This window comes from Strigops habroptila, chromosome 1 (assembly GCF_004027225.2).
Source record: "Strigops habroptila isolate Jane chromosome 1, bStrHab1.2.pri, whole genome shotgun sequence".
NCBI lineage: Eukaryota > Metazoa > Chordata > Aves > Psittaciformes > Psittacidae > Strigops > Strigops habroptila.
Window position 1 is genome coordinate 5,482,591 of NC_044277.2, and position 26,109 is coordinate 5,508,699.

At 41.7% G+C, this 26,109-nt stretch overlaps 1 protein-coding gene across 1 annotated transcript in view; it reads left to right on the top strand.

The window, feature by feature from the left end:
- COL22A1 (collagen type XXII alpha 1 chain) overlaps nt 1-26,109 on the top strand; it is a 226,935-nt gene that overhangs the window by 193,421 nt on the left and 7,405 nt on the right. The window contains exons 43-60 of the mRNA XM_030505667.1: nt 2,582-2,626; nt 3,035-3,082; nt 4,859-4,972; nt 5,136-5,189; nt 7,268-7,321; nt 8,171-8,224; nt 9,792-9,845; nt 11,153-11,206; nt 12,050-12,103; nt 13,706-13,759; nt 14,356-14,400; nt 15,347-15,400; nt 16,378-16,431; nt 18,512-18,565; nt 21,200-21,271; nt 23,314-23,349; nt 23,610-23,654; nt 23,947-24,126. Coding sequence (XP_030361527.1) covers nt 2,582-2,626; nt 3,035-3,082; nt 4,859-4,972; nt 5,136-5,189; nt 7,268-7,321; nt 8,171-8,224; nt 9,792-9,845; nt 11,153-11,206; nt 12,050-12,103; nt 13,706-13,759; nt 14,356-14,400; nt 15,347-15,400; nt 16,378-16,431; nt 18,512-18,565; nt 21,200-21,271; nt 23,314-23,349; nt 23,610-23,654; nt 23,947-24,126 — 1,125 coding nt within the window. The remainder of the gene's footprint in view (nt 1-2,581; nt 2,627-3,034; nt 3,083-4,858; nt 4,973-5,135; nt 5,190-7,267; nt 7,322-8,170; nt 8,225-9,791; nt 9,846-11,152; nt 11,207-12,049; nt 12,104-13,705; nt 13,760-14,355; nt 14,401-15,346; nt 15,401-16,377; nt 16,432-18,511; nt 18,566-21,199; nt 21,272-23,313; nt 23,350-23,609; nt 23,655-23,946; nt 24,127-26,109) is intronic.

Below are 26,109 nucleotides of genomic sequence, written 5' to 3' on the forward strand. Positions count from 1 at the left end.
CCTCCATTAGTCAGCTTGTCAGGTGCAATTATACCCTCTGTGCCTTTCTTCTAGCACTTTCATCCTGCTCTGAGCAATGTTTGCAGCTTGCCCCCTGCTATCATCCTTTTCTAACTCCAGCCCAGAAATCTTTCCTTTACTGTGGACTCTGCTTCCAGTTGCCTGTTCTCTGATAATGCAATATGCTGAAGTGCCATCATCCTGCAGCTGGTTTGTTCAGTTCAATGTCCTGGCTTATTTGCAACCTGTTAAAGACATCTCCAGGTCCACATCATACAGAGTTCAGGAAAATAGGTCCACCCTTTTTTGTCTCAGGGTGATCTGATACTATGTGGATATCACAGCTGTGCTTAAATCTTTCCCAGGATTTCAGTTTTAGCCACTCCCTTCTTTTCTCATAACTAAGAAGTCTTTTCTACATTGATCTTTAAATAGATCTCCTTCAAATGCTCAAATTCCACTGGTAGTACTACGTCATGTTTCAGATCCCCAAGCAAAAGGCTGTCAAAATCCCCATGATAGAAATAGTTTATTTATAGCTACATGGATAGTCAGCACAAAAGACATTTCTGAATTGTCTTTTCTGTGTTGCTTTCTGATCCAGGATGATTCTTATGGCTCAAGTGTTTGTTTTTCCTTGCACTCCTTCAAGCAAGTGCTGTGTAAATCTTCCTGAGCAAAACAGGCCTGCGAATATAAGATCTGTGTAATTGTTATTAGGCAACCCTCTTCCTGCTTGCAGAAGTGGTTGAGAACGACAGTGGAGAGGATGCCAAGCACATGACCTGGCAATTAGCATCTGAGAAGAGAAGGGATTTTGGGAACATCCCACAATCTTATATGCAAAACTATAAATGGTTATAATGTTTCCTGATATTTACTCAATTCCCCAGAAGGACATTTGAGGGTAATTATGAGCCAAGAATCTCCTTCACACTTTATCTTCTCTTGGCTCTCACCTGTAGAAGATTTGGTTCCTCGGGAAACAAGCTTTCATCCTTGGACTTCAGTACTACTTCGCTTCCACTTTAGTTCCACTTCAGTTCATGCTTAATATTCATGTCAGAAAGCCAAGGTAACGAAAGGATTGTTGACCCAGGAGTGTTTATTGTGAACATAGGAAGGGTGCAATCAATGTATTTTCCCATTTTCTTTCTCCTCTAGCAAGAGGTACAGGATTTAAGTTATAAGTGAGATACAAGGATGAAATCCAAGTTTGCCATATAGCTATAATTATGGTGTAGCAGGGTATCTGAAGGTGCTTAAGGCATTCATCCCCAGGCAGCCAAGTAACTCTTCATCAAGTTGTCTGTATAAAAAGTACAATTAACTGATTGGAGACAGCGGACCAGCCTGAGATAAGGTGATTAACAGAATGCCCAGTCCCCTTCTTGGCAAAGCATTTGGCCAATTTCTAAAGGAGCTTTACAGGTGGAAATATGGGATAGTTTCAGAGAGTCCCTTTGGTATCCCTTGCCAAGACTAGACTGATTGAAAGCCACTGCTGTTATCTTCAGCATGTTGATTAACAACCTGGGTATTAATCTGGCACCATCCCAGAGACCTTTCCAGGTGGGATCTGCTGCAAATCAACAAACCTGAACAGAGATACGATGCTTTTAAATGGGCAGTAGAAACTGTTCTTGCAGGTGCAAAAATGGTCACGTAGGACAGCCTTTTGTATGTGGTAAAGATAGCTAGAACACACTTTGTATGTTCTTTAAGGTTCTTAATAAGGATAGAACATGCATATGCATGAGTGATGACATAGGATGATGGGCCAGGTAGATACAGGAATTTAGCAGAGAATGGTTTGGGGAAATATCACTCATTGCAACTTAAAACACTACTGCAAGGATCCTTGCAATGCAGATTTCTGTCACCATCTGGACATTGACCAAAAAATTTAGTTTCTCATATGAGCATCACTTTATCCAAAGATTCAAAAATAATCTTTTGTTTTGCTTTGTTGATTTTTTTTCTTATTTATTCATGTTTATTTTTTAACAAAGTAATGGTTTGCTAAGGACAAGCAAACCATTGAGGGGTGGTGTCCCTTTTCCAAACTGTAACTTCCTGAACCTTAAATTCTAAGGACGCTGGTCATTTCTATGCCTTCATCACAAGAAAGCTGATACCAATAGTTCAACCACAACACTAATACACCCCCACAAACAAAACAAAAGGCCCATTGCTATTTCAGGTGCAAGGGACCTGTTTGCAAGGCTCATGCAAAGCAAAGCCTTGATTCTGCATGTTACAGGAGTCTTCAGGGATTTAAAGCTTCATCCTTCACATTATTGCAGTGCATAGTGCTTCCTGTGATAAGAAGACAAACTAAAGCAATTTCAGGCTTTGTGTGACTTGAATTTAACAAGGTAACAGAAGAGATAAACGAGATTTAGGAGGGGTTCAGAAGATGTTAAAGTTGCAGATATCTCAAGGAATTTACTGTTTGTGACATGCAAGGAGCAGTGGTGCTCAGTGGCAGAAAGTAAAATGCGCTAGTCCAGAGCGGTCAGCAGAGTGTGGGAGCTCCTCATATTATTGTATGATGATTTCTCTTTCTCTTGATCTGCAGGGTCTACCTGGAAATCCAGGGGAAAGGGGACCTCCTGGAAAACCAGTATGTAACTCAACTTCTACGTTACATCTTCTTTTTAACTCAGTTTCCACCTCTACACCTCACCTCAGAAGCGCACTTCAGTGCATTTCCACTGCTGCTCTTTCCAGCTGAGCAACTTGAAAAACACTAAGAACCACTAAGGGGTTCTGGTAAAAGTATCTGCGATGGCTTTAGGACAGTATGGAAATAACAGGATATCCTGCATGTAAATACCCTCAGCAAAAGCTCATTTCAGGTATGATGAAGTGCAGTGAAAATGTAGGGCAGGAAGTACATGTTCAGCCTAGGCAGGGCCTAGGGACGGAAGGGAAGGGAAACCAATAAGAATCCGTAAGCATGTTCAGGAAATGTTCTTATACTTTGATGACATTTAAACTTGCCTGAGATAATGAATTTCTCATTCCACAGGGTTCCCCACCCCTGCTCTCTCCAGAGGACATAAATCTCTTCGTAAAGGTAATCGGCCTTTGATGATGGTGGGAGTTTAACTGTGTGTTTGATTCAGACCTGACTAACAGTCTGTGATGGGAAAGTGTCAGAGCTACAAGTGCAAAAGGTGCCTTTAAACACTCTGTCAAAGCTTGAAACTTGCAGGTCTCCTACTTGCCCTGGTACTGAGACACTGGAGCACATGCTGGAGATCAGAATCCTTTTACCATCCCCAGCAGTGAAATGACCTACAAAGATCTTTATAACACGGTGTATGTTACAAAAGCTCTGAGCCTTTTTCGGCTCTTTGAGGCATGCATTCCCAAGGAGAAACAAACATTGTCCAGTTGTATTACCTAAACCAGCAACTGGAAACCATTTTCATGAAATGTCTGATATTTCATGTATTCAATAGTGACTGGAGTAATTTTGAACTGTGGATGCAGCCAGTTTGCATAGTACATTTGAAAGGATGCAGGTAATTAACCCCAGATGCACCCATGTTTCAAAAGTGATGATCTATCTGTCTGCTTTTACTCTTCATGTAGGGAGTTGTCTGGGAAATAAGTCAGTATTTGATAGCTGTTGATTGCAAAATCTTTACAGATTTAAATGGGCTGAGCTGGGAGATTTTTAAGCAGTCTTGGGACATGGCAAGAAATCCTTTCTTATTGATTAGAAGAAACTAAAACTAAAAAATTACCTGGTTTTACCAATCCCATTTACAAAAGGAGCCTTTTAAGATTGCCACTGTGAAATGGCTTCACTGAAGAACTGTCTTTCTTAGGGAGCCAAGTGTTTTTCTGGAAGTTTCACTGTATGGTATTGTTTGGGATTTCTGATAAGGATAATAGTGAGAGAATGATTCTTGGCTACAGGATATCATTTTGATGTTTCTTTGCTTTTGTGCTTTGATTATGTTATGGTTAAATACACTCATATGCCTTGCATATTCTTTCTGCTTGGTATTTTTTCATTCCACACTTGGTACAGATCTGTATAAAGCAGCACCTTAAAATCTCAGATGAAACAGGCCTCTTGTTCTGGGTGTTTCTCAAGTACTTATATTGTAAGTAGATAAATATTCATGTCAGGACTAAGACTTACAAAGACAGTTTATCCCCCAGTTTTGCAAAATGGATCATTGACAGAGTTGGTTGTTGGAGTAAGGTCTCCCAATTCCCAACCTGATGATTAGTGTCTTCTGCTGCACTGTCTCTTATAGGCAGGATTTAATCCCCTTTTGCTGAAGGGAGTCTGCCTTTGAAATGAAAATGTCATACCCAAGGTATTTCATTTCCTGAGGATGGATAGTAAAAATGCAAAGACTACTGAGATGATGCTTCAAAAAGTTCTGGAGGGAGGGAGGAGTAAATCTCCATGACAGAATTTGGCCAGGACACTGTGACATTCACTTGGTCTTCACAAATGCCATCAGATGAGTTCTCCTTGGCCATGCTGGCTGCTGAATACAGTTTCCCTCGCAAAATATCCTTTCTGACATTGTGCTGCACCTGGGTTTTGCCTAATAATCTGCCCTCTGAGCAGTAACGTAGCTTTCAGACTTGTGTAGACACAGTTTTGTAGCTTTGAAACAAGGTTGTTCTTGGTAGTCTTGCTTTGCAGCTATCTGAAGTCCCCTTTAGGAAGACCTTTTCCTTGGTTTTTGGTCCTGGATGATCAGTTAGGACCTGTCCAACTGGAGCTGCTAGGAAAAAAACCATGGGATGTGTGAGCTCAGCTGCTGACCCCCACTCTGCTCCGCAGTGTATTACTAATTTCTTTTCCTACGTTCTCTCCTAGGATGTGTGCACTGAATGCCCTCCTGGCCCACCAGGATTGCCAGGCATCCCAGGTTTCAAAGGTGATAAAGGTCTCAGAGGACCACCAGGTAGAGATGGCCAGGATGGGAAAATGGTAAGGGAGCTGCAGAAGTGACCATGTCTCAGATGTGTTGTAACCTTGTTTTCTTATAATCCTTTTAGATGGTTGATTTTTTTTGTCAGCAACCTACTAAAATTCTTTTAGACATTTGTGGAGTCAATGGACTAAACTAGTGTTTACCTCTTCTACATTGTAGGGGAATGCTGGTCCCAGAGGTCCTGCAGGCCCCCCTGGGCTTGATGGCCCAAAGGTTGGTTGGTTTTCTTCAGCTGTCCAATGAAAACTTATTTGTGACTAGTTAGTACACTGGCTGAAGCAGGATCTTGGTGACATCCATCTCTGTGTAAAGAGGTAGGACTGGCCTATTGGGTGGACCCTGTACTGGCAATTCACTGGAATGTCACGTGCATGCAGAACTGTACAGCTCCTCACGTGGACACTGTTTCACTTAAATAGTGTCTTCTACTATCCCTTTGCTCACACAGACGCATGCACACATGTGAAGGGCCTCATTCTTTATGTTGAATTTCATTATATCAGTGTTCAGGACTTAGAAGTAAATCACCTCACCTAAATGAGGTGAGGAAGAAATTAAAGTCTCACCAGTAGGTACCCTGCCATTCCGTCTCCTCTTTGAATCCTGTATGCTTGAATCATTTAAGTTAAGGCTGATGCAATTGGCTGCTGAGCTCCATATACACTATCTAACATGGTGGTTTTATCCACAGACTCTGAATGTTTCCTGAAACATGCTATAGGAAGAACTCATTGTTTCAGCTTCTGGCTAACAGTCTAAGGGCAGAGGCCAACATAAAACTTCCAATGTCTGAAGGATTCCAATAATGTCACATTTCAAGCATTTTCTATGCAGAGGTCTGTCATCAGTCTGCTCACAATGCCAGTGCCTGGTCACAAGCAAAACCTTTACAACTGCTTAATGTGAAATAAATCAAAACAAATCAATGAAGGGAGAGTTAAGGTGATTTCATGATGGGCCGCAGTTTCCTCCAATCTTCCCTGTATTACTGACCTACTAAGATCTACTGTCTAAAACAGCTTCTGCTATTTTAACATCTTTGTATTTGCACTTATTGGAGTGTAGGACAAGCTAATAGAGATTCATGAATTAATTTTATATCTTGCAATTAAAAGTGTGGTGGGGAGAGCAAGAGAGTCTCAAAAGTAAATATTGGGTTGATCAAAATGAAAGTATGTTCTAGGATAAAATTTGCAAAAGAATTAGTAACCCGTCAAGACAATAACTGGCAGAAAAGCCAAGCAGCCTGAGACATCCCATGTCTGCTGCTTTCTTATAAGCTGTGAGAAAGCAGAAATTTGGGCAGCTTGAATATTTAGGTGAAGAAACAGGACCAATTTTAAACTGTACATGTGCATAAAATAAAGTAATTGATGAATAGTCTAACTTGTATTCAGTGAAAAGGCAGATTCACAGAGCTTGCAAACATTTAAAGAAAATATTCTAAGACACCTAAGAAGGTGCAAACACAGTCTTTGTGACTCCTTTCTAAATACATTAGGCAGATCCCCACAGCGATCTGCATTTTCGAAGATGTAGTATATTGTCCGTACCAACGCCATCCAAATTAGTGTTGGGTGCCATTCTGAAATAGATCAGTAAACTGCAGATCTTTCCTCCTGAGCAGCCTCATTCCTTCTGGCAATATGAATTAGGCCTCTTTTAATTTTAAATGGTAGCCCCTCCTTCCCCTACTTATCTCTTAGCTCTGATGTAGTAAACCAGAGTATTACTTCTATGGCCATCAACTCATCAGTGCTCTGTGTGAGACTCATCTTGCCTTACTTTAAGCATGGATTATACAGACATCTACATTTGAGTTAGCTGCCTCTGTTCTGTCGTCACTAGGGAAGAGAGAGATTGAGAAAGAGGGGAGCACTTTCTGGGTATGCATTTTCTGACTGCACTTTAGAAACACTGTTTTTATTGCTGCTGTTCCTGAAGGGAGAGGAAATGACTAGCTCATACTGTTGGGCCAGATCTGATTTAGTGAAGTTCCTAACAACCTGTCTAATTTCTGAGGATGTGTAGGTCTTTTTCATGTCCATGAGACTACAACATAAAAAAAAAGGCCTATACTGGGTCTGCTCAAAGGCCATTCTTCACATATATTCCTGGCTCCAACATTGGTAGTAAAAGTCTAGGGAAAAATTTAAGAGGAGGGCAAGTAGGGCTCGGTACTAATTTATGAGTTTTATGCTCAAATGTTCAAGTGCTTTATGAAATAGTTCAGAAAGCTGATACAATACTGAATCTAAGTGACTTTCAGTGGCTTTTTTTTTCATTATCAGGGTGCTAAAGGAGACCGTGGTATGACTGGGGATACAGGAGAAAAAGGTGAACAGGTAAAAAGAGAATTTTCTTTCCTGCAGTGCCATCAGTGTGATTGTTCCTTTATCAATAACTCCTACGATGTCTGTAGAGGAATATCCTTCTCAGAGGCAGAGGAGGAAGATGGGAACTCTTCATCACTGATAAATCTCAAGTGTGTTGTGAGTGGAACTGTAGCAGTCCTCCACAGACTTCCACCCCTATTGCCAATGAAAATCTTCTTGTGGGATGTTTCCTCACCTCTAGATTGGATGCATTCAATTCTCTACATTACCCAACCCTTAGTCATTTTCCCAGATAATGCCTAGATGAGATTCTGGATGTCAGATGCCGTTGGGTTGGAAAAGCCAGATTCTATTTGTCTTAGAAGGTGATGATTCTATGATTCTATGAATGTAGCAATGACCTTTTAGGAGGGACTAAGATGCCACAGGAAAGAGGAGAATGGTCTAAATTAAAGCAAACTTTCATAGCTAATTTTAGCAAGGGCTATGTCAATAGTGAAAGGTGCAAACCAGCAACTCTTCAATGAAATTTGCAGGATATTTTAAACAGCTTTGGTTACCTGCCTGATCTCCTGCCTTGTACAATTCCACAGTATCTGTTCTCATCTTCCATTAGCATAGATTGAAGTACACATTAGAAAAAGTACACCTTAAAGTTAACTATATTTATTTCTAACATTCATGCCTTGAGCACCAAGGTTTTGTTTTAAACAGCCATTGTTCTTTATTTCCTTATAATGAGCTTTCTGTGTATTGTCACATTATGATGTTACCTCACAATGTTCAATCACCAGTTAGCTTTTAGACAACTAGAGATGTGAATAACGCATAAAGAAAGCCTCTCTTTTTGCTCTGCAGGGCCACCCTGGAATGCCTGGCTTCTCAGGGGCTCCTGGAAACCCTGGTCCACCCGTAAGTTCCTCTGGGACAAAGACTGGGTGACATGGTCTAGTGTGAGGCATCCCTGCCCATGGCAGGGGGTTGGAATTGGATGATCTGAAGGCCTTTTCCAACCCAAACCATTCTGTGATTCTATGGTCCTGTACTTTCCTTTGTAAAGGTTGTTGCAAGCTCCATGTGGAAGAAGGGACCATTCCTATCTGTCTGCGCATTGCATTTGCATTTTCCAGTGTGTTCCTAATGGTCCCCTGAGTGTCATAGTTCCCCAATCATGATAATTGCTGTTTAATACATTGACCACTTTTCCCTGATTGCTTCAACTCTGTAAATTGATGCTAAGCTTCACTGACTGTCTTTGTACAAGACAATGATGATGAAATCTCTTCCACAGGGACTCCTTAATATGTGTACAGGTGTTTTCTTATATGCGGAATAAGTAGGAAGCCTAGAAGCAGCAGATCTTAGGGTATTTTAGTTCTCAGTTTTACACAGTGCTATGAGACTAGATTTTCTCCATTTTTCATATCCTTGTATTTGTGTCCCTCTCCATCACAGTCCTCCTCATTCCTAGCTCTACTCTCTTCACTAAAACAATTATGCTTCTTTGCATTTAAAAAGGGGTTACAGTGCAGGAGCAGGGCTGAAATAACTTGCTGTCCTAGTTTTGATATCACTGCTTACACCCTCCAAGAGCTGGGACTTTTCCTGAGTGAAGGACTTTTCTTTCCAAACTGCTTTTCTTTGCCCACAGTCATCACTACTCATATTGCTGCTTACAGTGCAGTTTGGCTCTGCCATGCTGAGGGTGTGCAGCCTTCATCTGTTCTGGGGATCAGCACAGTCTCTTCAAAGTTGAATTTAAACTGCACTGCCTAAATGACAGGAAGTATCAGGGAAGAGGATTAGATTAAAATCCTGTTTTCAGACTGCAGCAGTGCCTAAAGGATGCTGAATGCTTTGCCACTGAGACAACCTGTGGACCTGCTTTTACACTCCTGTGAGCACTATTTTAAGAGAAGCTAATAACACAGACACATTTACTGTGCCTGTATTAATCTCATACTGCCACAGCCATAGGGTTATTCCAGTGAGATTAAAACACTTAAAATTGTCCCATGAGACCCTCTGAATAGTCTCAGAGTCAAAGGAAATGTGTGAGGTAACACTGAGCCTGTCAAAGCAGACCTCAATGTGGTGTTCCTCACATATTTTTTTCTGCAACTTCTGCTGACTTTTCACTCTGTTTGCATTGCTTTGTGGCTCCAGCAGTTTGCCTGCCACAAAGTGTGCTTCCAACTGCTCTTCAAAGTTATTTTTATATCACAAGATTGACTTTTTCCTATTTGTCCCCTATTTTCAGAAGGAAGGGCCAGGACCAAACTCAAATATCTGACTATTTCTGACTTTGGAGGCTGATTCAATGCAGATGTTGGCGCTGCTTTTCTGTGATGAATGAAGGAATGATGGAATGAACGCTGAACTGAGTGAACTTCAGTGTTGCCAGCTGTGGTAGGGAGTGTGTTGACAACTGTACAAAATGTGTTAATCACTCATATTGTTTCTGCTTGATTTTGTTTAGGGCCCAGATGGAGCACCAGGACCAATAGGACCAGCAGGAAACCCAGGAGACATAGTAAGCTCTAAGCTGTGTGTTTCACCACCAGCTTCAGCTATATTTAGCTGTTAGAAGTAAAGCTGAGCTGGAAACTGTATAATGTCTTTTGAAAGCTCCCCAAAATATTCAGCCCGAATCAGCTCTACACTTACAAGTGGGACCTCCACAAATAACCGCAGATTACTCTGGCCCTGCAGTTTTGTTTACTCACTAAATGAAATTCCAGATTTGCCAGAGCATAATCCAGCCCATGGGACCTCTGAGGAGGTTTCTGTACCTCTTACCTGTCTTTCCTTGCTGTTAACATCTCTTCGCCTCTAGAAAAGCATGACTAAATGTGTCAGGATGTGTCATGACCCAAGCTAACACCTGAACTTTGTGTAGGGATTGTCAAAATGGGACCAGCAACCTGTGAAGGGTGTCACAGCACAGACAATTAAGATACCGGGGCCTGAGAACTTTCCCTGGCTCCACTGGAAATACTAGTGTAGATAAAACCTTTGAGAGGTCTATGAAGAATTTTGCTATCACTCTTTCATTTGAAGAATGCTCAGATGCTACTTTATGGTAATGCATCATAAAACCCTAGGAGAGACAAGTAATCTGATTGATGTTAACTTCAGGTTGGAAAGGAAAAAAATGAACCTTCCCTGAATAATCCATGCTGTTGAGCTGGAACAGTTTAAGACTATGTAATTCTGTGATTAATTTCTAGAGCAGGACTTCCTAATGAGCAAGGTGCCATTTGAAGATCCATTTCAACCTGAACTTCATCATAAGTGAACAATGATGGTCCTTCTGATGGCTGTTGTGAAATCAATGAGCACTCTCAACAGAGAGGCCAGAGTCTACATGGACAGGCTGGCTAAAATTCCCTTTTAAAAGGATGATCAAGTTGAGACACTGGGATGCTGCTCTCCAGTCCTGTAAAGGGATTTCTTAGGACTGTCAGCAAGGCACTTCTTATAACTACTGATTTGATAGGTATAAAATACAGATCTTTTACTTCTTGGCTGGACATCTCATGCAAGAAGTTAAAGACTAAATATTAAATATAATAATACATCAGAAGAAAAATACCAGTGATTTCAGTGGTTTCTCTATCTGTAACAATTTGTATCTAATACTTGGTGTTTTATGTGAAAAGAAAGCCCTCCAACATAAACTAGAAGGAATTCAAGGAACTTTGTACACTGTGTGACATGGGCTACAAGACCTGCTTCTCACAGTTGTCTCTTATCAAACTCTGCATTTGATAAGTCTTCAATAGATAGAAGCATCTGAGCAGCTTGTCTTCACCCACAGTGTTTCTGCTTTCTTTCCAGGGTAAAGATGGCCTTCCAGGTCCACAGGGCCCACCAGGATTGCCTGGACTTCCAGTGAGTGCAATTCAGCTCCTTCTAGTTCAATACTGTAAAGTTTAGGTTTAAACACATAGGTGTGTAAAACACATAGGTGTGTAAAACAAAGAGGTGACATTTTTGAGATGGCATTTTTGAGGTGCTTTGAAAGCTAGGCATGACCTATAATGGCATCTGTTAAGTTGATGCTAAGTCCTTGGTCCAGGACAGTGTGAATGCTGTATTTGATCAATTTAAAGCTAAGTGTTAATTACCAATGCGAATTGGGTCTGTTCCTTATCTGCCTCCTAATTGGAAGAAATACTCTTATGCAGAGCACAAAAATCAACTAATAGCTCCAGTGTAAGGGCACAAGAATTCATGGACTGGAATACTATCTTTATCTAAATCCAGTCAAAATAATTCCTTTGCACAGACTCAAGATCAAGTGCAGTTTGGGCACAGACTCTTCTCTTCTGGATGGTGTATTAGTACAACATTTGTGGGGTTTTGTTTTGGTTTTTTTGTTTAATCTGTCATGGATCGGACCAGAGCTATTTCTAGTGTAAAGTTGCCTAGCTGAATGACAATAATGGCATTCTAATGTTTTAGAACACCTCTTTATAGAATCCTGTTTTAAGATTGTTGGAGTGCTCACCTTGCTGAGAAGGAGGAAAATCCCTTAGACTTGCCATACTGAAAGGGAAACAGTTTATGCTGTTACAGTGGTGTGTCAAGGAGAGGTTTACGGCTGAGCTATAGAAATAGGGTAGTTTTTGGAAGGGTAGGCAAACTTAAGTATGCCATGCTGAAGCAGAATTGTCACTGTAAATGTTCCCTACCGACTCCTTCCTTATACCCTGTTTTGCATTTCATTTACAGGGCATTGCGGGGAATGATGGCAAGGATGGCAAGCCAGGATCTCTTGGGGAACCGGTAATGTAATGCAAAACTGTTTTGCTCAGGCAATCAGAGCCTGAATCCAGTTATTGTTTTTGGAGCTGCCTGTCTATGGAATCCTTAGGGAGGGCAGGGAGCCTATTTGCACATCTTCTTTTAACACCAGGACTAAATTGTCTTGAGCAATTTATAAGAGTCACACACTCGCAATCTTGAAAAGAAATTGGGTTCTTTTACTTTTACAGCTACCATAAATACACTAAAACTTAGTGATTCCACTTTTACAGCTATGGTAAATGTTGTAGAGAAAGAAGGTTACCTGCTACCATTAAATCTAGTGATCCATTTTTTTAAGTAGAAAATTATGGGGCATAAAAGGTTTAGAGAGCATGTCTTTAAAGAAGCCTTTTCTCAACACTTCTGTTGTCCAGCTTGAGAGGTTTTATATTTTATTTTCTCTGCTTAGTCTGTACTTGTGTTTGCTGAGGGGAAAACTGAAGCTGAGTCATGAAGTTTTTAGCCAAAAGGAACTGTTAATAAATTGGGCAGTGAATGTTATCCCTTGCAACTGTGTTTGTTACATGAAGGATGTACTTCCAGTACCCAGCATTGCCAGCCTCTTTCTGTGACTTGTCAAATGGGAGTTATTGGTTCTGGGAAGAGCCAAGTTCCCAGTCATTAGGACAATGGATATGTGGAACTGTGCTTCTCACAGCAGCTTCAGACAGTTCTGTGCTTGCATTGAAGAACCTGACTTTCTCTACTCTGCTCTCATGAGACCCCATTTGGAGAACTGTGTGCAGTTCTGGTGTCCTCAGCATAAGAAGGACATGGAGCTGTTGGAGCAAGTTCAGAGGAGGCCACGAGGATGACCAGGGGCTGGAGCACCTCCCATATGAGGACAGGCTAAGAAAGTTGGGGCTGTTCAGGCTGGAGAAGAGAAGCTGCCTGGAGACCTCGTAGCAGCTTTCCAGTATCTGAAGGGGGCTACAAGGATGCTGGGGAGGGACTCTTCATCAGGAACTGTAGCAATAGGACAAGGGGCAATGGTTTAAACTTAAACAGGGGAAGTTCAGGCTAGATATAAGGAAGAAGTTCTTTACTGTGAGAGTGGTGAGGCACTGGGACAGGCTTCCCAAGGAAGTTGTGAATGCTCCATCCCTGGCAATGTTCAAGGCCAGATTGGACAGAACCTTGGGTGACATGGTCTAGTGCGAGGCATCCCTGCCCATGGCAGGAGGGTTTGGAACTAGGTGATCTTAAGGTCCTTTCCAACCCTAACTATTCTATGATTCTATGATTTCTACATGCAGATGCTGATTTCATATGTGCTGACTAGGTATTGGTGCAGTTCTGTGCACTACCTCTCATTAAAACACTGCAAAGGGGCACCAGTCCAAAGGTGTAAGCTGCCTTTGAAACTCAAAAGGCTATGTTCGTGGTAGTGCAGATAGGGGTATGTATGGGAATGTCTGTCACTAGTGTCTTCTTAGCATGCTCAGACTCCCGCGTTGCTGGAGAAACCCTGGGCAATCACAATTCTCAGTGTTTTTACATCTAAGGGAGAAGAGTGAGAGGTTTTCAACAGAGAGATGGACCTGAGAATCTCACTAAAATGAATATGATTTTTTCCCATAGGGAAAGCCTGGAGAACCAGGGCTCCCAGGCCAAGAAGGTGCCAGAGGCTTACCAGTAAGTACTGCTCTGAAGGGTCCAATCTAGTCACTCTTCTGTACTGTAGTTGGGAAGGTTTTGATGGGCAGATGAGGCCTTTCACTGGTGGAAACACACAATCAAAGAGCTGACCTGGCTGCAAATAGTCATGTAATTGTGACTAAATAAATAACCACAAGAAATCCAGCACAGTCATTTACACATCCTTCACACTTGGAGAACTGTAGGTCCGTTATCTAGAAGTTAAATCATGTAACTTTATGCCATCCCTCCTACTAGAAGGCATAGTCACAGCTGTAGCCCTTGTGTTCTATTATGTGTCCTCTGAAAGGATGGGAACAATGAAATTTAGGGTTAAATTATTTATTAGCTGTTCACACCAGGAATAGACACACTATAGTCTGGGTCTCACAGCCTAAGGAGCAATGGAAATCTCCTCCTGTGATGTGGCCCTTCCTAATCACTCTGTGGGACACAGCAGCTCCATGCTGACCAGTCCACAGTAATCTTAGGCAAAATTGGGAAGGATATTAAGTGAACATTCAAACTAAAGTTTTCTTAGTGTTTCATGCGTCAGGGTAATGGATGATTGTTGATTTCATTCTCTTTTGTAGGGTTTCAAAGGACAGAGAGGAGATACAGGTCCTCCAGGACCCCAGGTAAGTAATTTGTACCTCATGCATGATCCTTTGGAGAAAGACTGTGTGAAGTGAAATTGACCTTTCTGAGGCAATAGGTAAAAATGATGACAGGTCTGTTTTTAATGTGACTTTTTTCAACCATGGGCCATGGCATAAAATCACAGCAGCTGGCTTCATTCCCTCTGCTGAAGTTCTGATTCTGCGTAAGGTGAGGCTGCTGGTAGAGCTGAGTCCTCTGATGGTCCTTTTGAGATAGCCCTTTGTGAGGAAATTTCAAGGATGCCCTCATAACACATTCCTCAGGTACAAATGTTGACATAAAAGGTGAGGAACCCTACTGCACTTGTTGGAGAAGTATCAGCTCTCCTCCAAATATGCTTAAGAAGTGCAAAATAAGGTCAGGAACAAAACTTATAGAAATAAGAATAGAAAAATATCTTTAGTCCTTTGACTTATTTGCCTGTGGATCATAAAACTCAAATCCCAAAACTTCCTGCGTGAGGAGTTGGTCTCCTCTCCATTCTGAGCAATACAGTACGAAAAGCTCATTGGTGTAGAAAGTGGAATACAAACCTGAATGTCCTTCTGCCTAATTCTGTCTTTTTACAGGGAAATAACATGCTCTACTTGCAGGAGCTTAGCTGAAAAATCTAGTGAGTTCCTCATCTTGTCCTCATTACGGTAGTTTCTGTATCACGAATATGTTGGTGTTTTCATGACTGCAATAGCAGTAACAGATATTCTGGAAAGCAATGTACTGCCTTGTACATCATTTACAGAAGGTGCTTCTGAGTAATGTGTATGAGTTGCGTGTCACATGTGACGAACGAGGCTCCAGCTGGCATTAAAAAAGTTTTCACTGAGCTATGCCCAATATTGCCGAAACCCCTTCCCTCTTACAGTGGTGTTACTGGTCTGCCTTTGACCTCGAGCTGATATTTCTTTCCTTTCTGCTGAATTGCAGGGGGAGCCAGGTGTGACTGGTCCTGCTGGTCATGAGGGGCCACCAGGGAAGGATGTAAGTGTACCATATTGAGCAGAAAATAATCTCCTTCTCCCTGACAAATGAAGATTTTAATTCACAGTGACCCTGACCTAAACCAGCTGCAGCAACTACAATAAAGGGTGAATTATTGCAGCAGTGCACAGGGAATGATTTGTGCAAAGACCATTAGGGTAATGAAGAATATGAAGGCCTTTGTCACTGCTCAGCTGCTGACACTTAAATGTCAGCTATGTCTTTGGAAAAGCAGAGAAAGCTGCATTGTTTGAATCCCAGGCTGTGCCACATATCCATGGAGCTGCATTCTTCTACCCCTCTGCTTCATCCTGCAGGTCCCACTGAGCCAGGTTCTGTTACGCTTCCTTTGCAGAAGCTGAACCTTACTGAGTGTGTAGCTCCACTGGAATCTGTGAAATACCCATAGAATAAGATGATGCTGCTCAGAGCAAAGAGAGATGGTACAAACAGGTCCTCTGACAGTATTAGAGTCAGATACAGTCACATAACACAGTCCTGGGAGAGTGCAGCTGATGTAAGATCCTGCAGCAGTTGCTGAGCAGTGTGCATTGCCATGGGACTTGGGGAAGAGGTTTCTCATTTGCACCCCCTTGTACCACTGGAAAACTCTTGTGATGTAAATGGTACCCTACAAAGCCAAATGGAAGATAGACCTAAGGAAACCCCTCAGAGAAGATAGAAGCAGGTCTTAAGCCTCCCTCAGGAAAGAACATAATAGTAAATTCTTGAGAAGTACTGGAGAATCTCTGTCCCTGTGAAATCCAGCTTCAAGATAACCTGATAATAATCGGTCTGCCTGTAATCAGACAGCATTTAGTGATAGATATTTAAAATTCAAGGTAGCGAGACTCATTTAATGCTGTTTCCCCCTAACTTGTGAACAGTGTGATTTAGTAGGAATATTTTTAAATGCTTATTTTCTTGCCTGCATGTCAGACCTTTCTCACTCACCACAATACTGTTCTTCGCTTCAGGGTGATACTGGTCCCATAGGACCACAAGGCCCTCGAGGACCCAGGGGGCAGCCGGTGAGTTTTCTCTCTTGACAAGCCATTTCTGGAGGTACATTGTGTATAGTGGGAATGTCCTGCAGTCTAGACTTCCGGTTTGGAAGAAGAATCTTGAGCAAGATTCTTGGTCTACATGGTCTAGAGTGAGGTGTCCCTGCCCATGGCAGGGGCTGGAACTGGATGATCTTAAGGTCCTTTCCAACCCAAACCATTCTATGATTCTAAGATTAAAACACATTACCTACTTTGAGAAAGACAAATCAGAATGACATTGCTAGAAGGTGATGCAGACTTATAACAGTGCAATGGAGTGATGGTTGCTGACTAGGTGGGAAGAACAGTTTAATGGATTCTGTCAGGACAGCAGTGTCAGAAGTGCTTGTATGCCAGTCCTGGCTCTGGCATCTCACTTGGTTCTCACACGGCTTCAGTTTTCAAAGATAGACATTGATTGCAGGTGACCAGGTTGAGATATGTGGGATCCAGTTGTGATACTATTAATTTTTGTCATGTTTTCTCTATTTTTTTCTGGGACAAAACCAAACCTCAACATAATCTCAGGAATAATATTGTTTAATTAAACACCTGTAGATTTTAATTACTCCTTCAGTGGAGAAATTGCACTTTAGTTGACATTTCAGAAAGTGCCATTTGGGATGGCTGAGAAATTACTTTCATTAATCTCACTGTTTTTTCAGTTCTCTTGTTCCAAATTTTAATGCAGGTCTCTAATGCTAAACTTTGAATTTAATTTGAACAATAAACCCGGGCACATCGTTAATATGTTGCAACCAGTGACTTATGTTTCCTCCTTGCAAGACCTGCTAGTGAAACAGATTCTACAACATAATCAGGACAGAAATGCAGACTCAATCAGCAATGCCAGGAGCTGGAGCGGCAGGTCCCTCTGAGCTGTAGGGTAGGGGTTTAAATAAGACTGCAGGAACATATGGAGAGCTACTGTGTCTACCTTGTAATTTATCTCATTATTCCTGTACTGCTGGCATCACTCTCTGACATGTCATGCCCTTGCACAACACTAGCAATGAATAAAAATATTTGAGGAGACATAAATCATTGTAACTCCAGATCACATTCTTCTTTGGAGACAAGATTCCTGGGGGTTTGTATGTTGGACGGCAAAGTATCAGGTTCTCTTGGTTTTCCTCTGCTTTGTTTCTTAATATCCCATCCTTGGCAGTGTTCAAGGCCAGGTTGGACTCAGGGGCTTGGAGCAACCTGGTCTAGTGGAAGGTGTCCCTGCCTGTGGCAAGGGGTTGGAAATGGATGAGCTTTAAGCTTCCTTCCAACCCAAACCAGTCTGTGATTCCCTAATAAGACTCCTGAGGCATGATTTTGAACACTGCCAGTAAATGGGATGGTCTTTATGGCCAGCTCTAATGCAGGGAAAAACATCTCTGCATGGTGAGTTGGGAGGAGAGAGGAGCAGGGTGTAAAATATCATGTCACCAAACTTTAGTTAGTGTAGATGGTCAGCTCAGCTGCTTTGGTAAGGAACAATGAGAAATGGGTCCCTTTAAAGGATGATTTGGCTCATTCTGAGTTGTCTGGTGTATCAGATACCTCAAGGTTTTAGAACAAATGTTTTTCTCCATTCGCCAAAAGAGGGGAAGCCTGGAATGATTAAAAAATGGGGGATCTGGAGATAATTGTCAGCTAGTGCAGAAGGCTTTAACATTGATCAGTGAGTAGCCAAGAAGTGCTTCAAACACGGACTAAAGGTGCTTGTCTGAACATTGGTGACTTATAGCAGCCATAGTGGGTGGTTCCATCCACCCAGGAGGATGCTGCATACGATAGGGATAACGGTGAAGAAAAGGAGGAGGAATGCTGATTTGGTTATCTTCGGATTAGGGGATTTGGGTCCACATATCTCAATTTTTGTCCTGAGATGGGTCAGTCATGCCATCAGGGGTGCAGAAGCTGTGGGGTCAATTGGAAATAAACAATCCTTACTCTGCCGTCTGCCAAGAGAAGAGGTTGGACAATGTTAAAGAAATCCCTTCTTGTGCAGCAGTAAGTGGATATTTTAATTGTAGTATACATTACTTCAATAACCTTTTTCTTTTTGACATAGGGCAAGAATGGATCGCCCGGACCTGCAGGAGAACCTGGCCCAGCAGGTAACCCAGTAAGTACCACAAAAGGAAACTCATGTAGCAAGCAGTTCTGTCAAGGAGAAGTGACCTGATAAAGTATGGGTGGAGTGGATTGTGCGTAGGTGCTCACCATCCCTGAAGTTCCCATGACCAAAGATTGGTGATGTGAAAATCACTGGCTGGCCATGACACTAGAGGGGGTTTGGCTATGTTGGATGGAGTCTTGAGCAACATGGTCTGTGTGAGGCATCCCTTGCCCATGGCAGGGGGTTGGAACTAGATGATCTTCAGGTCCTTTCCAACCCTAACTATTCTGTGATTCTATCATTCTACATTCCTGGAATTGAGCTACTGGCTGGGTCATCATTTTTCCCAGAAAAAGTTAAGTGTTCACACACAAAAAAAGGGAGAAGATTGATTATCTGGTATAGAAAAAAGATTGGCACGCCCTGTCTTCACCAGTACATTTAATTTTGCCAAGCAGAGAGTGTGCAGCCAGCAGAGAGTTGTGACAAGGAAGGAGAGGGCCTCAGGGAGATGGCAGACTGCCACCGAGGAATAGCAGCAGCAGAAAAAGCCTCCCCAGGCACTTGGGGAAAGAGCAGACAGTGGGTAGTAAACCAAGATCACGAAGCAGAATGAAATCTCCCTGGGGCCATCCTGTGTGGAAGAACAGTATGATAATGAAGAGCTGTAAGGAGGACAGTGAAGAGTTGTTTCTGTTTTGATTTGTTTTGTTTTTTCTGTGTTCTGCTTCTAAAATTGTTCAGGATTCCACAAATCCGTGCAAATATTCCTCTGTGTCCAATAGCATCTGCTGCTGTACAGGGCTCTTCTCTCTCTCCATCCACTTCGCTGTTACAGCTTGCTGGGCTGTTAGATTCAAATAGAAACAAAGGCATAGCAGGAGAAATCTGAAAAATCACAGCAGGACTTCAGTCTTCTTTGTGGCCCTTGCAATGCCACAAAGCAACCTCAGTCTTGCCACAGATTTGTGCCCTGAGCATGTATTGCTGTGCTGCAGGGATGTCTGCTCCTAAGTGGTGGCAGAGAAGCCACCAACACCAACACCTTTCTGCATGAGGTGGTGACAACTCAAAGAGTTGGGACAGGGCTGATGCAGTCTCACAGCCTTTCTGCAGCCAAGAATAAGTGCTACAGCTTTTCTCCTTCACATAACTTCTTCTTACCTTCCTTGGGACTACTGCCATTCCTTCTTACCCTGTGGATCCCTGCTGTTGCCTTTTCAACCTTCATTTCTTCTTCTCACCATTCCCACCCTGCTCCCAATTCCTGTTAGTGCTTTTTGGCTTTCTGGGTCTTTAGCAGGTCATTTTGGATTTAGGATGTCCTGTGAGTGCCAAATGAGGTTATGTTTTAATCATCATCATGTTATCCCATTACCTAGACAGCCAGTTAGTGACACAGGGACTCACCAGGCGGCTTCCCGCACACACACAGAACTACAGCAGTCTCTGCTCCAGAGGATTTAGAGTCCAAAAATAACATAGGAGTTGAAACAGGATAAAATCAGATGGATGAGAAAGGAGAAACAATGAGACAGTGTTGGTCAGCAGAACAGACAGTCATCTCCATCAGTATCCTTCTCTGTCATTAAAATGAATCCTCTCCCTTTCATAAAGCTTATTATGGGAAGTATTTCCTTGTGCTGTACATGAATCCATTTATTTCCAGCCTTGTCTGGAAACACACCAATTTCTTTCACAATGTGACAAGCCAATATGTTATTTGGGAAAAAAAGGAGAAGCAGGAAAGGTTATCATGGCAATCAGGGCTTCTTTTCTGCCTTCACCATTGCTGACTTGTAATCAGAAGGTAAAACCTGCCAGAAACCTTCTCTTTTTGACAGTTTCTATCCTAATTCACAGTGCCTTCACGCTTAACCCTGCACACAGCAATGCTGCCCAGCCCCTGAAATCTCCAGGGCTGATTGCAGTCCCAAAAGCCCTGTGCTTTGTGCCTGTCCGTTGGTGCTCACTTTACACAAGACAGACTTAAAATAGAGACAAAATTTGCTCTAAGAAGAAAAAGGGATGTATTCTGAATTAGAAGGTTGGGGTCAAAGCTGTGAAAGAAAAGGTTAAAATAAGACTAAAAAAGAATTATCAGAAGTGTAAGTGAAATGGTTCTGTATCATGAACTGCCATTTAAACTGCCTTGATCTGTAAGAAAAAGGGATACTTGGGTAGAATATCATCAGACATAAAGCAGACATGTTTTAAATTGAGTCTGGAAATAAAGGCAAAAGGGCAATTCAGCAGCTGTCTGTTGCTTGTATTCCCAGGTTTGAGCAGCATGACCACCTCACTATTTCCCTGTCATTGCCCATCACAGCATTTCCACTCTGTAACATCACCTTCTAAACCAAGCCAGGCCAGAACAGCCACTGAACACACTTCTTGTCACTTCCATAAGTGTCACTTCATTTTCATCTTTTCAACAGGGACCCCACATAGCTTATTAATAATGCAAGCATATGGTGTTTGCAATCTGCTTTTCTAAGTGACTTTGTTCTTCCTTTCCTTGTCGGTTTTGGGAATCCTGCTGCTACAGTGAAATTTCCTAGTTCCAATATACCTGTAAATGCATGCTCTGGAAAAGAGATGTTGGAGAAACTCTAGTGTCTGTCTCATTTCTGTCCTAAGGGTCCTAAAGGAAATAAAGGAGAAAATGGCAGCCCAGGACTCCCTGGCTTCATAGGACCCCGAGGACCACCTGTAAGTATGTCTGGGGATGGATTAGACCCATTAGACCTGCTTTTAAGTGTTGCATGGATGAAGATGGGATGTGGTCATCTTTAATTAGGTAAAAAAACATAAGCAGAAGATCTGATGACCTGAAGCCATTTACTTTTGTTTCCAAAGGAAAGTGTACTGCAAAAGTAGCATTTTTCATTTTGCCAAACATCAATAATCTCATTTACTGAGCTGGTACCTGTCAGTCAGCCTTGATAATGTGTGCGTTTATTGGACTGTTTCAATAGTCGTCTAAATATGGGTATCGGATATTTAAGTTCTCAGTATATATCTCTATGTGAACCCTAGAGGAGATGAATAGGGAAATTTCAAGTGTTGGTAATAATACAGGTATTTCTGATTGCTCTTCCAAGGAAAAATCCTTTGTTACCAGCAATGGAGGTATATTGCAATTAAAGTAATCTCTTTAGTCCTTCCAAGGCAAGTAAAATACATTTCTCTGCACCAGAAGGATGGAAAGGGTGAATGTTAAGTAAATAGTTTTGTTTCTAGCTCTGTTGTGACTTACAATGAGATTTAAAAGATTTTCATGTGAATCTAGCAGAGCTGAATCTTCCACAGGATGATTCTCTTTATTTATTTTTTATGATCGGAAGGGGAATTTTGTGATGAAAATAAGAGAAAGAAATATTTCTCTGGAAAATTAATTTAAAGCAGCAAACGTGATGACCATTTAAAACTGAAGTGGCCCAAAGGAATACCCAAGTGGGTGTGAGGCTGCCTGATTTGGAGCTGATGTGATCACAGATCTATGATTGCTTATATTACTTATTGCTATATTGCTTATATTGCTTATATTGCTATATTGCTTATATTACTCATGCATACATCTCTAGACGCAAGTATTGTCGAAGATGTTAAATGTATTACCAGATATAGGGAAAAACATCCCCTGAATGCGCATTACAGATATGATCATGCATATGGTTTGCAGCAGCATTCCAATATCTAAAGAATCCTGGAGAGAGACTCTTCATCAAGAACTGTAGCAATAGGACAAGGGATGATGGGTTTAAACTGAAACAGGGGAGATTTAGGTTAGATAGAAGGAAGACATTCTTCCTTGTGAGGGTGATGAGATGCTGGCACAGGGTGCCCAGAGAAGCTGTGGCTGCCCCATCCCTGGCAGTGTTCAACGCCAGGTTGGACACAGGGGCTTGGAGCAACCTGCTCTAGTAAAAGGTGTCCCTGCCTGTGGCAGGGGGTTGGGACTGGATGCGCTTTAAGGTCCCTTCTAATCCAAACCATTCCATGAGTTTTTCTATTCATGATATGGGAAAGTGGGCAGAATTTTGGCAGTAACTAGTTTGATATTTGTTTTTGCTTTATCAGTGCACTTCAGGAAAGCAGTGACATTTATTTCATGGAAAGGATAAAATTCAAATTGTTTTGGCTAATTATCACATTATAAATGCAGAGTATAGAAAAAAAATCCTAATAAGGTGCTTGTTCAAACTGAGGTTTTTTAATATAGTTCTGAAATGCAGGCAAGCTTTCAGGCTCAAACTTGCTTTATCACGGACTCAGCGTGCATTACCTCAGCTAGTGTAATACAAGATGGTACCTCTACTTACAAAATTGATTTCCTTTACATCTCTAGCCTGTATGGGTGTAAAATTGACACTGCTTAAGCTAAACCAGCCCAAGTAAAGTGTTGTGAAGCTTTGTGAAATGTCTGTAAGAAAAAGGAACAAAATGTATTAAGAGAAGGAGCACACTTCCAGTGAAACATCCATCCTGCTCTCAGCTGGTTTGTTAGAAATAAATTCCTCTTATTTACATTTACAGGGTATGCAGCTTTACTAAAAATTCTTTCTAAATAGCAGGATGTGTCTTTCCAGGAATGACCTTTAGCAGTGGGTTAAGAATAAATCATCTAAACATGCTGCTGTGTAGCAGAAAGCTTGCACTCTAAACAGAAAACACGACTGGTTATTAGGTAGGGTCTTTTTTATTCCAACTCCTTGCAGTGTGGTGCTAAATTCACTCTCTGTATCTCTCAGGGAGAACCAGGAGAGAAGGGTCCTCCTGGAAAAGAGGTAAGTTAAATTCCCACTTCTTTCAAAATAAGGCTGGTGTCTTGTGTCTAAAATGTCAAGAATGTGACCTGGATTGCAACAAAATAATGTTTTTCTTGAATAGCTGATATTTGAGAGCAAATGGGGTGCTCTTGGGCATCTATGGGACTGACAAGGAAATAAGCTTTCCCCAGGTCACAAGAATCACTACAAAGGCAGGCGCTTTATTATTTATTGTTATTATGTATAGCTCTTTAAATCTCACCCTAATTTTGTTTCAGGGTGCTCCAGGGAAAATGGGTGAAACTGGCTCCAAAGGAGAGAGGGTAGGTTGGAGATTAGTTATTTCATTAGGTTGAAATAAAGAGAGGTATTTTGAGTTAGGGGAAGGGGTCATTCAAGAGAGAAGTGTGTCCTGTAGAGATCTGCCATGCTTTCCACCCTCCCAGACCTCTCTTTAACCATTCTATGTCAGTAATAATTTGTGGATCATTTGTAATGCACCAGATGTTGTATTCAGTAACTTTGCCAGCTCAGCTGTTCCTGTTTCGCTGTGCTTGGAAATCAGAAGTTTGCCTCTTATTTTGTGGTGGTAATGCTGTTTGGTTTTCACTTTAGGGAGAGCCAGGCATCAAAGGTGAAAAAGGCCCTCAAGGAGAAAAGGGCCCTCCAGGTGATCCTGGGATACCTGGTCACAAAGGCCATCCAGGACTGATGGGTCCCCACGGCCCCCCAGGAGACACTGGGCAAGTTGGACCTCCTGGTCCTCCGGGACAGCCAGGATTTCCAGGACCAAGGGTAAGATTGCCAGAGAAGGGCTTTGTACAGTACATGTATCACATACACGACGTGTGATAGGAAAAGTACATAAGATTAAAGTAAGGCTGATAGGAACTAGATCAAGTGTGTGTGACGATGGGGAGGCAGCGTTTTCATCTCTTAATACTACAACATATCTCAGGGAAGTGGTGTGGACACTGAACTTCAGGAGAGCTGAGCAATACCAACCTATAGCCTGGGCAGCCATTCCTTGACATCTTATACCGCTAAGAGCCAAAGTCAGATTCCTGTTACTATGGTCATGGATCTGGGATCTGAAAAAGCTTCTTTCTATAATGATTTTAAGCATGAAGTATTTCATACAGAGACCCTACACCTTCCCCTGCTGCTGGTTGTTATGAGAGACAGAACTCTGATCTGTGGAGAGGTCACTGCTCTATTCCTGGAAATCCTGGGGCCAGCTCATCAGAATTTAAAAAAACCTTATTTTCATTTAATATTCTCTCTCTTTTTGTCTCTAACGGGAAACAATCTCGCTACTGAGAGTGCCTTAGGGTAATGTATCTAGAAGAATGAGAAATACTACCAACATTAGTGAAACCACTATGCCCAGCCAGAGGATGAATTTGATATTACCTCAGTGAAATAATCTCTGCTGCAAAAACTGGGTAAATTTTAGACAAAGCATTTCTTTGTGTGTCTCAACAACACAGAGATTTGATGAAATCCAGTAATGATTATAGACGCTTAATGCAACTAATAGCGTTAAAACTTGAAAAGATAATTTGTACGCCTGCAAAGTAGATTCCACAATCATGTTTACTCACTGGGGTATTCACTAACAGCCATCACAAATGGTTAGTACTTAATGAGAGAATTCTTTCTTTGGTCACTAACAAACACATCCTTTTCTCATGCAAAATTTGTAGTGGGAAGAAGACAGCAAATAGACCAACTCTATAATTCTCAGCAATATATTACTGGTTAAAATTGAAATGTTTCTATTTAATAAAATCTACATTTCTTAATGAAGAGTAACTTCTGATTCAGAAGACCTCACTAGGTTTTTATAAGCATAAAGGACATAGGCTGCATCCTTGTGTGTTAAAAGGATAGGTGCAAGGGAAAAACACTTTCATGCAAATAACTCATATACAAACGAATGCAGCCTTTAAGATGAACAGATGTATTTTCAAAACTGGAAGAAATTCAAAGAATAATTTTAGCCAAAAAATGAAATGTATATTTCAAATGAAGCACCTCAATTTATGATTTACAGTGGAAAGCATTTGATCTTGCTGGTTCAAAATGGTTTATTTTTTACATATAGCTACATTTTTTCTTTCGAGTTTATGCGGAGACAAGAGTCTGGTTACCCTAAAACTACTTTTTTTATTAGAAAGCCACAAACTGGAAAATTCTGCTTCCACCTAGCAAAAAATGCTTTCATTGTGTTTTTCCAGTTGCATCATCCAGACTTGTTCATACAGCTTTGAGTTCTGACAGCTATTACAGCAACATCAAACAAAAGTGCTGAGAGAGAGGCTGAAAGAGGCTGGATAGGGGACCAAGGCCAGACAGCCACATCCCCTGTCTCCCTTCAACAGCCTGAAATCAGGCAGAACCTTGTACTCATTTAGAAGGGTGGGTATCATATGCATAAACTGGTTTCTGTTCCCTGAGATAAGACATCCAGTGTGAGTGTTTATAGCAAGTCTAGATACCCACCTTAGCTACCCTGGGGGCACGCATGCTTATCTCTGCAAGGAAATGTGCAGTGCTGAAGAAGCAGGTAGGCTTTCCACTATGATCAACTAGAGCAGAGGATGTCTTCTGATTTGATTTCTATTAGTCTATAGGAGGGAGATTTTCTCTAGGAAGGAGATGGGGACAGCGCCCACCTATGTCTCTGACCAGACTCCCTGCTTACACCATTGAGCCCATGGCTTGCCAGCAGGCTGGGAATTGTGGATGTTTTGAATTCCTTTACATGCATCTTTC